The 15,722-nt window shown below is 41.7% G+C and overlaps 3 protein-coding genes across 3 annotated transcripts; 1 reads left to right on the top strand and 2 right to left on the bottom strand.

The window, feature by feature from the left end:
* The first annotated feature begins 1,532 nt into the window (after positions 1 to 1,532).
* atoh1b (atonal bHLH transcription factor 1b) lies at positions 1,533 to 2,303 on the top strand. Its single transcript, XM_071923075.2, has one exon. The coding sequence runs from the start codon at positions 1,533 to 1,535 to the stop codon at positions 2,301 to 2,303; it is 771 nt and encodes a 256-aa protein (XP_071779176.1).
* Positions 2,304 to 2,519: 216 nt separating this feature from the next.
* On the bottom strand, positions 2,520 to 7,367 carry dok3 (docking protein 3). Its single transcript, XM_071923077.2, has 6 exons — positions 7,292 to 7,367; positions 6,605 to 6,913; positions 6,202 to 6,292; positions 4,761 to 4,948; positions 3,350 to 4,602; positions 2,520 to 3,263 (listed from the first exon to the last, which is right to left on the bottom strand). The coding sequence occupies exons 1-5, from the start codon at positions 7,346 to 7,348 to the stop codon at positions 3,685 to 3,687; spliced, it is 1,563 nt and encodes a 520-aa protein (XP_071779178.2). The 5' UTR covers positions 7,349 to 7,367; the 3' UTR covers positions 2,520 to 3,263; positions 3,350 to 3,684.
* Positions 7,368 to 7,723: 356 nt separating this feature from the next.
* Positions 7,724 to 15,178, bottom strand: ddx41 (DEAD (Asp-Glu-Ala-Asp) box polypeptide 41). The gene is made up of 17 exons (XM_071923053.2): positions 15,020 to 15,178; positions 12,800 to 12,895; positions 12,499 to 12,649; positions 12,267 to 12,341; positions 12,060 to 12,120; positions 11,837 to 11,973; positions 11,659 to 11,731; positions 11,416 to 11,569; positions 10,722 to 10,858; positions 10,085 to 10,247; positions 9,770 to 9,901; positions 9,584 to 9,655; positions 9,391 to 9,487; positions 8,779 to 8,928; positions 8,593 to 8,664; positions 8,340 to 8,450; positions 7,724 to 8,125 (listed from the first exon to the last, which is right to left on the bottom strand). Exons 1-17 carry the CDS (start codon positions 15,044 to 15,046, stop codon positions 7,989 to 7,991), a joined length of 1,845 nt encoding a protein of 614 aa, XP_071779154.1. The 5' UTR covers positions 15,047 to 15,178; the 3' UTR covers positions 7,724 to 7,988.
* Between the last annotated feature and the right edge of the window lie 544 nt (positions 15,179 to 15,722).

Genomic DNA, 15,722 nt, shown 5'->3' with positions numbered 1-15,722 from the left:
CGCTGCGCGCAGCATATGGGAGACGTGGGTGACACTGGTTGAGGCTGAGGTGTGTTGTGTAGCTGGGGTGAGGGTGCCAAGGGACACCAGCTGATAGGCACAGGAGTCACAACTCCTAACCAGGATTTTTACGCCTAATTTATCTTGCTTGATTTTATCTTATTTAAACCACTGAATGTTTATTAAAGTTCAACTTGATCCAAATTTTTGATGATAACATATTTATTATGATATTTATACTACTAATAATAATAACAATAGCCTAATAATAACAATAATTATAATAACAATAACAACAACAACAATAATAATTAATAGAAAGAAGAAGAAGAAGAAGAAGAAGAAGAAGAATGGCATATCTTATAGTGAGTGTTATGGATAATGGGACCTATAGTATTCAAGATGATCATGTTTTCTATATGTTGGCTTCTCGAGCCACAAGATGCATGTTTTTATCCTCCAGCATCGTTTCATCGCTAAATGATTCATAGATTGCCTGCGGACAACTTATCAGTTATCATGGCTCTGCTGCAGACAGGTGTGTCTCAAGCCTTGCCTCACACCTGTTCGTTTTATTATTCTGCAAATAATCCGCAAAAGATTGTTCTCTTTTACTGTTTGTTTGAGAACAAACTTGAACGTGCATTGTCGCTGCCAGATCCAAACCTGGGTCAGACCTTTAAGTCAATTCCGTTGCTTAATGGGAAAGATGTAGGCTACATTTTGAGGTCCAGCATCTAAAATAGAATGATGGTGCGCAGATGTAGGCCTATGCGTTATTTCTTATCATATCTCGAAAGCATATAGGACTACCTGGATGTTACCAAGCCTGTTGAACTATTAATTTGAGGGTTTGTTTAATGGTTCTTCAAACCACAAGAAATGCGCTGATGAGCTTGTTTTAAACCTCACTTGAACACGATGTTGTTGAATGGAATGAATGTAAATAAATAATGAATGTAAATTGACAATTTTGGCACGTCAGCTTGGGATCGCTCTATATAAAACTTGGAAAAAAAAAAAAAGAGTTTGCATTTTGCTACAAAAGTCATTGTTAGTTTTATTTTATTTTTTGTTTGGGCCTATTTTTTTTCTTGAAACTAATGACTTGGCCAACTGACAACTGACCTACATATTTTCCATCATTATCTTGTCCATGGCCAACTTTTCCTAAAAGTTAAAAAAAAACAAAAAACACTTCTAACGATTGTTAAATGATTAATGCTTTCGGTTGCCCTCTGTGTGAAGATAATGTCTAACATGATCGTGATTGAGTTACAATGCACAATGGTAGCAGAAAAAAAAACTCGAGCTTTGTCTAATTGTTCTTTGACGGGGGGTCAGAGGGACTGGTGCGATTGGCTGCCGCCTCCTGAGGCTGCATGGCTGTTAAAGCACTGGGAAGGACACGGGGATGACAGTGGGAAGGCTATATAAGTTGCTGGTGCAGTGAAAACCACTTCAGAAACCAGGGCATCAGCGATACACCTCTCTGACCTTTCCTCACCGCGGACGACTAGGTTGTTACAGTAATGACCGCAAAATCTGAGCTTCCAAGCTGGCCAGAATACCCAGAGGATTTCACACTGCTGGACCAAGCCGGCCTGGCGCACATCAACTCCAAGACTTGGATATCTTCACCTGCAATCCGTGCGTTTTCCAGGAGGGACGCGCACGGATCCGCAGACGCAAGCCTATCACTGGACAAACTTGTGCCAGTGAGTCAGCTGCCCGACTACGTGTCCGGCGGCATCATGGAGACAGACAGTGACCAAGGGGGGGAGGGAGGCAAGGCGAGCCACTTCGGCCCTCAGAAACACCGGCGCGTCGCGGCGAACGCACGGGAGAGGAGAAGGATGCACGGCCTGAACAAAGCGTTTGACGAGCTGAGGAGCGTCATCCCCTCCCTGGAGAACGAGAAGAAGCTCTCCAAATATGACACTCTCCAAATGGCACAGATTTACATCACTGAGCTGTCTGAGCTGCTGTCCGACGTGGTGCACCCGGAGTGCAGGAGTCCCCGTCCCAGCTCCGCGGACAAGGCTGCCCGGAGGAGTTTGATCCAAAGCCTCTGTCCAGCGGGGGCCACAGTGATGAGTGACATTTCTTACTCTGTGAACTCCCCGCAACCCCCGCTGATGGGAGAGCATTGTGAAGCTGCTGCCTCCGTCGGCCACCTTATCATTCTAGCGACTCCTAAGTCTGACCTGGGACCAGTCCATAAAACGGGGGCCTCTTCCAACAGCAGCGACGGGGAATCCTCGCATCACAGTGACATGGAGGATCAGCATGGAAGAGGATAATGAGCAGTGACTTTAATTGGACTCCAGAATATAATGTTAATACTGCAGTGTCTGTGTTATATAGAAGTAATCAGGAGAATCAAACTGTATGGCTTATAGAAATGTTGATGATATGGGATAGTCATGCACAAGTCGGGTTTCTCTTATCATATTTTTTGATAGCCTAGATGTTGCACTGCCAGAAGAAAAAAGTATAGACAAAATGAACACGTTTTAAGATGTTGAATTTATTACATAAGGCCATCATGAACTCCCAGAGGCCTTTACTTGCACTTTATACTTGATATGGCCTGAACCATCACTACATGTCCAATGTAGTAAGTGACGTTTGTCTAAATTAAAAACAATTATTTTGATATTTATGTATAGCCTATGGGTATTTTATAAGGATTGTTTTTGCTACAATAAACAAAGATACACTTAAGACAGAATGTGTATTTCAAATTTCTTTGTGTACATTCAAGTCATATCTCAGTCAACACTACATTGCACTACGAGAGTTAAACTTCAATATTTCAATCCAAACATATGAAACAGAATATGAAGAGCTCACTTCCAAAACACTTTATGCCCATTTTGGGAAAGAATCATTACCTCTATTCATCATCCAAATGCCTCTAAAATGCAGAGATCTAGTCTTTAAAAGTGCTGTCATTTTGGAATGAAGCTCTCCTAGTCTAGGCAACAAAGTTTATATCTTAAAATAGGATGCATCAAACACACAATTTCCTGTTTATAATTTTCATTTCAAGATACAATATGAGCATGTGTACCTTATAACAGTATTCTTTCACACAGGAAATTGTGTGTCAAAAGTCTATTTTCAGATTGAACAAACTATATACAGGAACCCCCATCATGAAACCATCAAGGTGTTCAGCTTATGAATTAATGTCAATATCACACTTTTTGGTAGCACTCTAAGCTACACTGACTTCCCAGCATGTGAGGAGAACAACACTTATTGTTAACAGTGTTAACCAAGTAAATCCTTAGGTCATTATTTGCGCAAATAAGGAGGATTTTGAGGATGCAATGAACATCACTAATTACTTTTTTTTTCTTTTATACTAAAATTCAAATTAGACGGATGAAAATTAAAACATCATGACTATTCACTTTTTTACTTACTACAGAATAAAAATACTTACTTTGCATATAACAAAGACTAAATAGTTAACTAAATAGACATTTGCAAGCCAAAAATGAATGCCTAATTACATGTTCCCAGAGGAGAAAAAATGTAAAAGAAATAAAGAAACCAATTATACTTCATGACTTTCTCTCATACACTTCACTAACTTCAACAGTGAGTAGATCATCCATAAATTAAAGGATGGTCTTGAAATGCAAAATACCTCTTTCTAGTCATGTCTCCCAACTAATAGTGAGAAACTGGGGGGCTGCTCCTTCCAGAGGGAAGAGGTGACTGGAGCTTTGCCAGGTCCTTAGAAATGATTTCTGACAACCTCTGTTTAAAACTGACAGGGATCTCAGTGGGGGCAACAGAGGGAGAGCGGCTTCTGGCCTCCTGCACCCCCTTCATCTCCTCCACTGCCTGCGCCTGGGCTTTGTATGGCTCCTGGGGCTGAAACCAAGGTTGGATCTGGTTCTTTACAAGCGGCGGAGGCTGAGGCTGAGGCTGGTACCGGGGTTTGGGCGGGGAAAATGAAAGAGCTTGCGGCTGGGGAAAAGCCTGGGAGAGAGGCTGGGGCTGGAGTTGCGAGGGCGTCTCGTGAGTTTTCACAACCGAATAGATGCACTCTGAGACGTCTCCCTCCGGCTCCGTCTGATCTTTCATCTCGGTTGGCATCCATCTGTTCAGGTTGGAATAAACACTGTCCTCCTCCCCGTCATCCTGGTTTATGCCCTCCAGGGATCGACACCACCCATCTTCATCCTCACCTTCCTCTTCCTCAGCCTCCATGCTGGAGGTAAGATCAGGTCTGACGAGAGATGAGTGTCCGATGCCCGGTGCAGAGCTGTGGTTTATGGTTGCGTAGAGCTCGCTGGTTGACTCTACCTCTCTGTCAGCAGGAATACCTGGAGGACCGCAGACTGGAGGATCAGACGGCCAGAAGGTTGTGGTTGGTAGTTGGACAGCAGGTTTGTCTGGAGAATGGTCAGATAATGAGCGTACATGGAGATTAGGAGACTGGACAGAGGCGTCCTTTGCCTCCTTCTCCACTAAGCACTGCTTGGCTATAGCCTGGAAGATCTGAAGACCATGCTTGGACAGGAAGGTGAACAGTCCTTCTCCTGAATCACAGCGATGGCCTGCTTCAATGCTGAATCCCCCCTGTGATCACATGCAGTATATCCATTAATACACCTTTACACAACTTACAGACAAGGGAATGATCCGAGCTGGATGTCAAGTTAGCCACGAATAAGATAACACACGTTAAAATCAATTGGTGGATCTTTTCTGATGTTGGGGGAAATCAAGCCTTTTACCTTGACCTGTCCAAATCTGCGTAGGAATCTGTACGGCCAGTGGTAGATGATGAGACCAGTGCGGACGTCCAGCAGCAGCACAGCCTCTCTGTCTGGGGAGAACAGGTACTCCCCAGATAACTTGCACCTGCTTGACGCCTCTGTGGTCTGGACGGTGACATAGTACTGGCCTGGAGGGAGGGTCAGGTCTAAACATGACAACACATGAAGATATTTGCCACTAAAACATTACAGCATGCTCTGATCCCAGTGCAACATTCATGCGCATGAAAGTGCTGGATGAGTAGAATTTCTGTATTAGGCCTGCATGACTAAGCAGCAATACATCAACTATAACAAAGTGAATAAATGTTTACTGAGCACTAGACGTCATTTCAACGTCACATGTATGCTTTAGCGCTCATATAGCCTGGGATCTTTTTGGCCATGCATAGCCCAGTTCTAGGCCAAGCAGTAAATACATTATTATTATATTTAAACAATGCATAAACAGGTGTAAATACCAAAAACATGCACCAGAAAGGTCCATATGTACAAGGTAGTACTTTATTTTTGTCATATACCCCAGAAGACGTAGTCTAAGATGTCGACGTCTACTAAACTTTAACTTTTAAACCCTACATAGCCTCATTTTAGCCTAGATGTCTATAACCATTTAGACGTCTTTTAAACGGTCAATGTAAACTTGCCCAGTGGGCATATTCTGATACAGAACAAGGGTGATTTAAAATTGCTTGCATTATGCTAATCTCTCATGGGAACTCCAATTGGTAGGGCCGTCTGGATTTTTTTGGGGTAAAGTGTAATCTGTTAGCAAATATTCAATAGAAATACATTTTTATAAGCCAGCGCTTGCTGACGCTAATGCTTTTTGGCCTTCATGTTTGAGTATATTAGTGGCTGTAGCCGCTGCCTGCAGCTATTCAGGGTTTCTGCTGATGTCATGAACGTTTGACGCTATGACAATTAATCCTTATGCTAACATTTCCCTGTCTGTTCTCCTCAATCATAATATTTATGTAAAGTCACATACTTTACTGTATACTAATTCCTTCTTCTAGAATATTGAACCCTCTGTTCTTAGGCAAGCATAAAGAGGGAGGATTGTGTTTGTTCATAACAGCATTATCATCCTTTGTCATTGGGAAATACATATCCTGCTGCCACAGAGCAGCAGACGAGTGTTTCTCAACCCCTGGAGGACCCACAACCCTGCTGGTTTTCATTCTAGCCAGCTAATCAGCGACTGATTTACACCTGGGATGCAAGGTGAATGCAATTAACCACCTGGTAGGACAGAAAACAGCAGCAGTCTGGGTCCTGAGGATGAGGATTGAGAAGCCCTGCAGTTGCCAGTCACTAAACACTTAGATGAACTGAGTGTTATTGATTGCTTGTTGAGTGATCAGCTATCGCCTGCTGATTGACAAGCGAGTATTACCAGCCTTCCACGATGAGTACAGGTCATTGTCCTCCATGGGCAAACCATTCCCTCTCTCCACAGCCCCTTTGTCTAATTCTCCAGGATCCTTCTGTAAACACAGTGGCACAGTAAACATTACATGGAGTCTACTGCACACTCTTATCGCTGTTTTATGGCTTGAATGAGGTAAGATGCAAGAAAGAGGGGAGCTTGTGCAAGCACAAAAATTGGAGAAGTGAAAAATGGCAAAAGTGACAGATACCGTCTCTATCAACTTCCTCATCATGCTACCTAAGTCGGTTCAGTTGAACCCTTCCCATAACTGTTCTCTATTTACAACTTCTTCCCTCCTTATAAAAGAAAAGGGAAAGTAGCACTACCGTTTCCTGCTAAATAAGTCAAGTAGACAGATGTGTAGTACCTGGAAGGCTAGAGAGCAGAGGGCGCTGAGCCAATCCTGGCATGTGGTGGAGGCCAGGGTGTAGGTGCACTGGGTGGTGTTCAAGTAGAGGGCTCTGCACCCCAGGGGGCAAGACTCCTCTGGAGCAGGGGTGATGCTGAGGCAGTCGCTAAGACGCACCACCCTCCTCTCTGCTAGTTTCCGTTGGGAGGGCTTCTTGTTCTGAGAAGTGGCATCAGAACAGGTGTCACGCACAGAATACAGCTCCAACCGGCCAATCCCCGAGGAGCTGGGCTCAAACAGCACCATCCATGTTTTCCTCCATGTTCTCTGTTGTAGACGAGAGAAGCGGAAAGGGCAGAAGTGACATTCTGTTAAGTGCTAGGTTATTTCAGACATATTGTGGGTCTGCACACCAGATATTCTGAGAATCTCTTGAAAGCGATTTAACTCAATGCCTGCTGACTTTGGACATACTGCAAGTCAGACCTGCAAACTTCTGACAAATCATTAACGTTTGTACCATTACCTAAAGCCTTTTACATACAAATGATGCGTTTTATCCAAGCACCTTACTTGAAAGCAAAACCATGCCAGGTAAAATGATTTTGACTTATTCAGTGTATTAATGACATCAAAGTATCTTGCCTCCTAGACCACAATATTCAGACTTCTTTGAAGTTTGCAGAATTTGTACACAAGACTTACTTTTCCAAACTTGACCCCCTGAAGGTACAGCATCCCCTCCTTGAAAATGACATCCATGAGTCTTTCGTGCTCTTCTTCAGTGCTCGATCTAATACAGCAGCTGCTGCTCTGTGGCCAAGACGCCCAAGAGGTTAAAATTAAGCTTGGTCTGAATGTGTATGCCACGAGAATAATTGTTTCCTTTGCGTCATCAGTACGTTGCTTTCTTTTTTCTAGTTGTGCATGTCCAATAGGGGTAGAAGACAAGATGCCTCTGATCAGCAACTTACAATGTTGCAAAAGACTGGTCGTACAATTTCTGTTTTACTGTTTCCTTAAGTGGAACAAACTTCCTTTTGCATTCTCACACTTGTTTTAGCAACTTCCTCACCAAACAACAACCTTCCGAAATCTTTATATTCAGCTAAATATGAACATAAAAGAAAAAAAACAGCAGGTATTTTGGTTTTATTTACAGACTAGTAAAAGTATGTTACAAAAGCAACACAATAAGAACAAGTATGAGAAAAATAGGGCAAAAAAGGCTAAAAATGTGCAACCTTAACCATTTCATCTAACAGACCTGTGAGCTATGTTAGGCAATGATAAAAATACACTTCCTTAGTTCAATAACGATGAAAATGACTATACAGTTTTCTCAGAAATATTTCACAATTCAGCCCAGCAGTGGAGAATGATCGATCTCGAGAGAAAGAGCTTAGAAGTCCATGGAGCTGTGAGCAAGATAGTCCTTCCGCCCGATGTTGGTGACCTGCTTGGTCTGCATGGCCTCCAGCTTCGGACAGTCTGTAATACGATGGCCAAGACCGCCACAAAATGTACAGCCTCTCTCTCCTGTGAAACCATTAAAAATCACTTATGTTAGAGAGGAAACAAGGGTTCTCCGACATTTAAAACGGCGGTTATCGCCGGACTTTGTTCTGTGTATCTGACACAAAACTAAGAACCTCTCCATCCGACAAAAGTGGAAAATCAATAGTTGAATTAATGAACAGGTAAATTAACAGATGTAAAGATGCACCAAGAAATAAAGAAAAGGTTGACTCACCTCCGATGTCCAGCATGGTCTCGTCTCCCGTCTGGAGCACCTGGAGGACGGGGGGAACCTTCTGCTTGGCCTCAATCAGCAGGGCTTTCAGATCCATCAGCACCGACTCATCTGCGGTGGAAGACATATTAATATCATTTACCATTCAATTTAACTAAATACACTGTAATATACAACAAATTAATTCTCAAAATGTTGTTCTGTTATTTAGTAATGTTTTTGTATCTTGATGGTTTTGTTTATCGTCTCTTACCGCAGCCTTTGTTGATGAAGGTTGTGGCAATACCAGTCTTCCCCGATCGCCCAGTTCTTCCAATTCTATGGACTGAGGGACAAAACAATTTCAAACAAGTTAGAGAAAACTGAAGATTACACACTACACCAGTTTTAGGGATTGTCTGTCACTATGTAATTCAGATCATAGACAATATTCTCTCACCGTAGTTTTCTATCTCCTCGGGCATGTCGTAATTCACCACATGCTGGATAGCTGGGAAATCCAGACCTTTGGAGGCAACGTCTGTGGCAACCAACACATCTTTCTTTCCTTCTTTGAATGCTTCTATAGCTTTAGTTCTTTCCTCCTGATCTGAAAACATCAAGAAATATTACATTATTATTATTATTATTTAGCATGCCACTGACAATGAGGAATACTGAATACGATGACTAGCAAACAATCTACAGTACTTTCCTCTGCCTTTTAGATTTACACAAACTATAAAGCGGGACAGGAGACATTTGCAAGTAGGATGGCATCTGGTGGTAGTGACTAGCAACTACAAGAAGGAAGAGTAACACCCAAACCCTATTTTGGACATTTTAAATAGACATATTCAGCCCTTAAGTATTCTTCTAATGGCTGATGTGTTTCCGCATTCTCAAGTTCATAACTCGCAGATCTGAGTTAGAGGAATTTGTAAAACACCATAATTCCTCTCACTGTTGAAGAGTCTGAATGCTGAGATTGGGAAAATGCAGTACTGGACTGAGGGCCCTATTGCTATGTACAGATTGTAATTTAATTATTAGAATATAAAGTTCCTCCTACCCTTTCCTCCATGGATAGCCACAGCCTCCACTCCTTTTAGCAACAGATATTCATGAATGGCATCTACATCGGCTTTCTTCTCAGCAAACATCAGCACCTGTGAATATGAAAGAAGAGCCTTTTTTAACTTCTGATCCGTGTTTAAATTTAATTTCAGGTATATGGCAATCTCATAACATGTAGAGGTACTAACAGGAGGCGGCGTTTTCTGGAGACACTCGAGCAGGTACACCATCTTGGCCTCCTCTTTGACATATTCCACTTCCTGCTCACACACAAAAAAAGTTTTAGGTCCAGTTCATCCATCTCTCACATCAATGGGCTTGTGAATTTAATGCAATGCAATCCCTTAACCCATTTCACTGAAGGATGAAAATACCTGGATGACATCCAAGCTGGCAGCACCGGCCCTGCCAACATTTATAGTGATGGGTTTGACCAGCGCACTCTTGGCAAAGTTCTGGATCTTCTTGGGCATAGTGGCACTGAAAAGCAGGGTTTGTCTCTGGCCCTAAATGAAGAAATAACCGTTTAATAACAGGCAATCTGATTCCCATTTGTCAGTTTTAGGACTGTTCTTGTCTGGCTATTGCTATGAAAACCAGGGCATGGAAAATGGGGGGAAAAAAACAACATCTGATGAATTGATTATATGATTTCTGGCATTTGTCAACATCACACACAAAGACCTGACCTTGAAGTAGGAGAAGATGGTTCTGATGTCCTCCTCAAAGCCCATGTCAATCATCCTATCGGCCTCATCCAGCGCCAGGTAGCGGCAGATGTCCAGACTCACCATCTTCTTCTGCAGCAAATCCATCAGTCTACCGGGGGTGGCAACCATCATGTGGACGCCACTATAACCAACGGAATTCAGCATGTCAGTATATGAGTTATTCCTTCATTATTTATTTTGTGAAACATCACCAAATGATGGTAGTTGCACAGTAACATTAGCATCAAACTGTAAAAAAACACACTGTCAATACAGCGCCCCTTGTCCTGCATCAGTTAGAAAAGTGATTTGTTGTGTGTGATTCTGTCCTTAAATAGTTTAACTCCTATGAGAAGTCCTGCACCAGGGAATAGCAATGAGTTTTTAAAATACAATTATATTATTAGTTTACTGGTCATGAGGTGGCCATCTTGGATGTCATGATATTATATAATAGGATAATATAATTTATTTATTTATTTATTTATTTGGTTTTTAACGTTTTTTTCATCAAGTAGCCGAATGATTTATTTTTTTCATAATACCAGTTCAAACTGCAAATTCTGGATGAGAAACAGGGATCTAATTTTTGACACAAACCTCTGCTCATACTTACTGTTTAACCACTTCCATCTGCTCCTTGACAGACATTCCTCCTATGCAGAGGGCAGAGCGCAGCTGAGGAGCGCCCTCCTCCTCCAGCAGCTTGCAGTAATACTCTATGATGCCGTGGGTCTGCCTCGCCAACTCTCGCTGGAGGAAAGGGGGGGTATTAAAATCAGACGTGCTTAAGGAGTCAAGAGTTTAATTACAAGAAGAAAAAAAAAAAAAAAGATAAAACCGCTCATAATTTCTCAAAAGCTAATATAATCATCATGTCTAAAATGCAGACAGTGAGGAAATAAAATATGAATTTACTGTGCCTCAACGGTCTGATTCCTAATCTAAAAAATTAAAACATGGGATTTTTTCCCCCGTTCAAATTGATTGGCAGAGTTCTTGGTAAAGGGATTTACAGCATGCGCAAACTCAATGAATTTCAAATCCCGTCTGAAGCTGTAAAAAGTTTGTCTGTAAACATGGATTAATGTAGACCTAAATTTTGAGGTAGGACTTAATTTACCAGAAATTCACCGAAAGACTGCACTCCATCTGCAAGTCATGTTGTTTAAGAGCGAGTGAACAATTGATACATTAAAGAAAAGTCCCACATTAGAGCCATAACAGTGATATTTTTAGGAACCTCAATCAAACTTAGTATTGTATTTCAAACTGTACTATCATTAAAAGAGGTTTGTTGCATGTCTTACTGATGGACAGATGATGAGTCCATAAGGTCCCTCTCTCTTGCAGAAAGGAAGCCTTTTCTCCTGCTCCAGGGAAAACATGATGATGGGCAGAGTGAAGACCAACGTCTTTCCTGAACCGGTGAAGGCGATGCCAATCATGTCCCGACCTGACAGACTACAGACAGTTGAAGACAGTTGAAGTCAGTTCATGAAGTAGTATACGTGTGAAGTTGCCAAGGCCAGACTGTAAAATAAGTTACTTACATTGTAGGGATTCCTTGGATTTGAATTGGTGTCGGGTGCACAATGCCTTTCTTTTTCAAACCTTTCAGAATCGCTGCAAACACAATAAACAGAGAGTTGTTGTCAGTTGTCAATAATGCAGCGCCATTAAAGGCCTCATACAAACAGAATGGTAAAACCAATTATCAGCTTTTGAAACCTGGGGGTAACTTCATCTCCCTGAAGCTTTTGATTGGAGCAGGGACGCCGTCTCCATCGACCAGGATGTGGAACTTCTTCCTGACGCGCTCATGTCTCGCATCGGGCATGTTCAGGATGTAGCGTGGAGCCTTCCAGCTACAGAGGACATTCAGGTTATAGGTGAGGCAGAAGTACGCCACATAACAATATCACATCATAGAATTCGTTCATGAAAAACTCACCTAGTTTTGATCGGATCATCATATATAATACCTTTGGCCATTTCCTTCACAGACATCAGAGCTGAAGGCGAGAGAATTGAAGTTAGAGGAAATCAATTGTGCGGGTTAAAACAACACTTTATGTTTAACATTTGATTATTCTGATAATATCTGAGTATTAATAGTCCAACACTCCTTCATAGGAACCGGACAGAGTCATCATTTTACCTCTTCCCTCGGCAACGCTCTCAAGAATCTTCTCTTCCTCTTTCAGCTGCTTCTCCTTGGCCGACTCCTTACGGGCTGCAGATAGATACCCACAAAATAGATGAAATGTCACAGAATCGCCTTCAATATCATCATATTCAACAACCAAATAAATATGATCTTAGACAGTGGAAGGAATTAAACTGGGAGCTGTCCATCATCATCCAGAGTGGGCCTTGTTTAACCTATATACCTTCTGCTTTCTCCTTGAGGTGCTGATGCTGGTCCAGGAGACTGACATTGGAGCGCGGACCGAGACCCTCATCCTCGTCCCTCTGCTCTCCTCCACTGTCTTTCTGCTCCTCCTCCACTGCCTTCCCTCGCACACGTAACATCTTCTGCAGCTGTAAGGTAAACATACACACATTTTACGGTAATGCTAGGTTCCCCTAGAACAAAGGAACACTCTGTGTTGTCCTGACCACATACTCAAAATTACAAAAGGGTCAAGCAGGATGACGACAGCGGTGGGGAAACCACACATAGTAACCTACCATTTGTTGTTTTCTTATTTTGACGGGAATGTATGGAACGTAGTCGTCAGCCTCAGATCCCTCTGAGCCCGCCCTTTCTTCCTCCCCATGGAGTCTCTGTACAATCACAAAAATTATTATTAGCATTATTATTATTAATCCCAAAAGGACAAATTCTCTCTTTGCTTGTGCCCATCCACAGGCTGGTCAAAGCACAGCCTCATTTGTTCATTTGCATTTACTTGAATCTTCAGTCCGAACACGACAGACGGAAAACCTTGACCACATACAGTGTGGCAAGAAGCAGCTGGTCCAAAACGAGGAACTATGGCTTCCTCCAGGACTCTATATGTAGACCAAACATGCAAATTTTCATATACAAGGCTGCAATGCTGTATCACACAGTGCCTTTATTGGATTTGTTGGGTTTGGTTCTTTAACAAATAATGCCACGGCTGCATCTAAAAATCATCATATCACTTTACTGTTGTGGTTCTTTATTAATACATATGTACTGATGTAAATCTTAAAGGCAACACAGTCATCACTTTGGGATGATGAACATCATATCTACTTTTGAAATATCACATGCCAAATGAACATTGGGCCTGCCATTGAATTATCACAAAAATAAGTAAGATCAGATGTTTAGTAGTAGTGTTTGTGTGTGTGTGTGTGTGTGTGTGTGTGTGTGAGTGAGTGAGTGAGTGAGTGAGTGAGTGAGTGAGTGAGTGAGTGAGTGAGTGAGTGAGTGAGTGAGAGAGAGAGAGAGAGTTGATGACCAAGAGAGTCTGTAAAGAAAGTGAAAGAGATGGACTCGGCTATTGGAGCAGTGTAACTACAGCTATTTTCTCACAGGACATTGCACCTCTGTGTAGAGCATATTTACTGAGGGATGGCTGCTGGACTGAGGGTATAAATAGGCTTCAGGTGTGAACAGTCCTGCTGCGACTTGCTCGCATCCCACTACCGGTGTGAACCAAAGGTAATGAATATTGGCAAAATCAGATCAGTCCTGTCTCTCAGGGACAGTGAGAGTCATACATGCTTTTATACCTTCTCATCTTGTTTACTGCAACATCATATTTACTTGCCTTAACCAACAAGCTGTGGCAGGCAGAACTCCAGATTGTGCAAAACGTTTAATTCTGGCATCCTTACATTGGCTGGTTGTCAGATTTATAATAGATTTTATTGAAAACTTTTAAGGCACATCAAGGCCTTACCTCTAGCTACATCTCCTACCTTAACCTCTTATGAGCCAGAGCACAGCCTTAAATCTTTGGCTGTTCTTGTCTAGGTTTGAGACTATGATCTTCTTTTAGGGCCCTAGAACTTGGAAGCCCTAGCTTAGCTTAGACTGGCTAAATCAATGTCATCCTCATAGAGATAAAACTGTTTCATCTCTATGGTCATCCTTTAAATCACTTCTGAAGACCCAATTGCACAAAACGGCCTTTTCATAATTGGACTTGGATGTTTCAGTTATACTAAAAGTCCTTATTTTACAGTATTGTTACCATGGTTGTTACTATTATTTGTATTAGAAGAAGCCTAGTAGTATTTATTTTCCCTCATTATAGCCGTTTTTGCTACGTTTCTTTTCATCGTCTGTTAACCACTGAGTAACGTCTGCCTCGAAAAGAGCTAGCTAAATTTACTATCATGAAAATAAATGAGGTAGCGTTGCATGATTCTCTTCAGTCTACTTAATACCCTCAAGATGATTTTTCCCAAAATGCATATGGAAGGCAATCGTGTCGTTTTCAGTTGCTCTTCTTTCAGTTTGTGAACTAACGTTACATGTTCATTCATCCTCTGAAACGTCATGATTCAAGTAATCTGAGGTGCAGCTCTAATTCCTGAGAATATAAGTGTAATAAATCAACTACACGTTCTTGCTAAATATTCTGTGCTGACTTGTAAGTTTATGTGATTATTAACTTTACGTATTCTGGGATGGCAGCTGCACTAGGCTACACTTACGATCATTAAGTTACATAACTCTCTCCAAAGGCAGGTTATATATACATGTTGTTGTTGTTTTTTACCATCATTTAACAGTTCCAGCATTATTTTTTCAGATGTGTGACAGTAAATACAGCCTGTATTTAGTGTACTAAATGTTGATAACGACTAACGTATCACTGCCAGTGGCTTACCTAGCCTAGCTTACTTAGCGTTAGCTAACAGCTAGTGTAGCCAGTCCATATTTGGACCGGTAGCTAAATGCAGACTTACCTTTTTGGGTCTATTTTCAGTCTCCATTTTAGTTACCAATGTTGCAATGTCCTACCTATAATAAAGACACGCCGTTATGGCCAATATAGTTTGCCTAAGATACGTTAAATATACCTAATGCACATGTTTACACGACACGGGCACGCAATCGGTTTGTTTCTGTACGGAGAGCTGGGAGGGTCAAACTTTGTCGAGGCGTTGTGTACGCTCCTCAAACTCAAAGAGCGTTCAACAGGCGCCTCGTTCAAGGTGGTTTCACACAGTCTGGTGGTTTCAGTTGTAAGTCTGGTGTTAGCATGACCTTGTTGTACAGAAGCATCTCATGCTCATGAAAATTCATGAGAGCCAAGGATAAACTTAGAAAGCAAACACCACACTTTATTTTGTCAAAACTGTATTGTTTTTAATCTTTCTGAACGAAAGATTTTCACAGTATCAAAAGTGAATAATAAAAAAAAAACAAATAAGCCAACATACACTTGGCTATTACTGGTATAGTATAAATCTACATTCCAAACATTAAGATAATGTTCTCTAGTTGAATATAACCTGGAAAGCATCAGAGATGTTATATGAAAACAAAATCTCAGCACAGATTTAGGAAAGAAATAACCCATCTCACTGTAAGCCTTCAAATAAAACGTGGCGACTAATGTAAATCCAGAGGCCCTCTTCCCAACAGTATCAACTCTTGAGTCAGTTT

Source organism: Centroberyx gerrardi, chromosome 16 (assembly GCF_048128805.1).
Source record: "Centroberyx gerrardi isolate f3 chromosome 16, fCenGer3.hap1.cur.20231027, whole genome shotgun sequence".
Taxonomy (NCBI): Eukaryota; Metazoa; Chordata; class Actinopteri; order Beryciformes; family Berycidae; genus Centroberyx; species Centroberyx gerrardi.
The sequence above is the reverse complement of the archived record's forward strand: the minus strand, read 5'-3'. Positions and strand labels throughout refer to the sequence as shown.

Excerpts from the sequence above, each read along its gene's own strand:
- ddx41 (XM_071923053.2), bottom strand. The coding sequence starts at position 15,046 with ATGGAGACTGAAAATAGACCCAAAAAG. Across the intron at positions 11,974-12,059 it reads GATGATCCGATCAAAACTAG|CTGGAAGGCTCCACGCTACA; the intron begins GTGAGTTTTTCA and ends TGTCCTCTGTAG. Across the intron at positions 10,248-10,721 it reads CAGATGGAAGTGGTTAAACA|TGGCGTCCACATGATGGTTG; the intron begins GTAAGTATGAGC and ends CGTTGGTTATAG.
- dok3 (XM_071923077.2), bottom strand. The coding sequence starts at position 7,348 with ATGGATGTCATTTTCAAGGAGGGGATGCTGTACCTTCAGGGGGTCAAG. Across the intron at positions 6,293-6,604 it reads TCTGCTCTCTAGCCTTCCAG|AAGGATCCTGGAGAATTAGA; the intron begins GTACTACACATC and ends CTGTGTTTACAG. Across the intron at positions 4,603-4,760 it reads GCAGATTTGGACAGGTCAAG|GGGGGATTCAGCATTGAAGC; the intron begins GTAAAAGGCTTG and ends ATGTGATCACAG.
- atoh1b (XM_071923075.2), top strand. The coding sequence starts at position 1,533 with ATGACCGCAAAATCTGAGCTTCCAAGCTGGCCAGAATACCCAGAGGAT.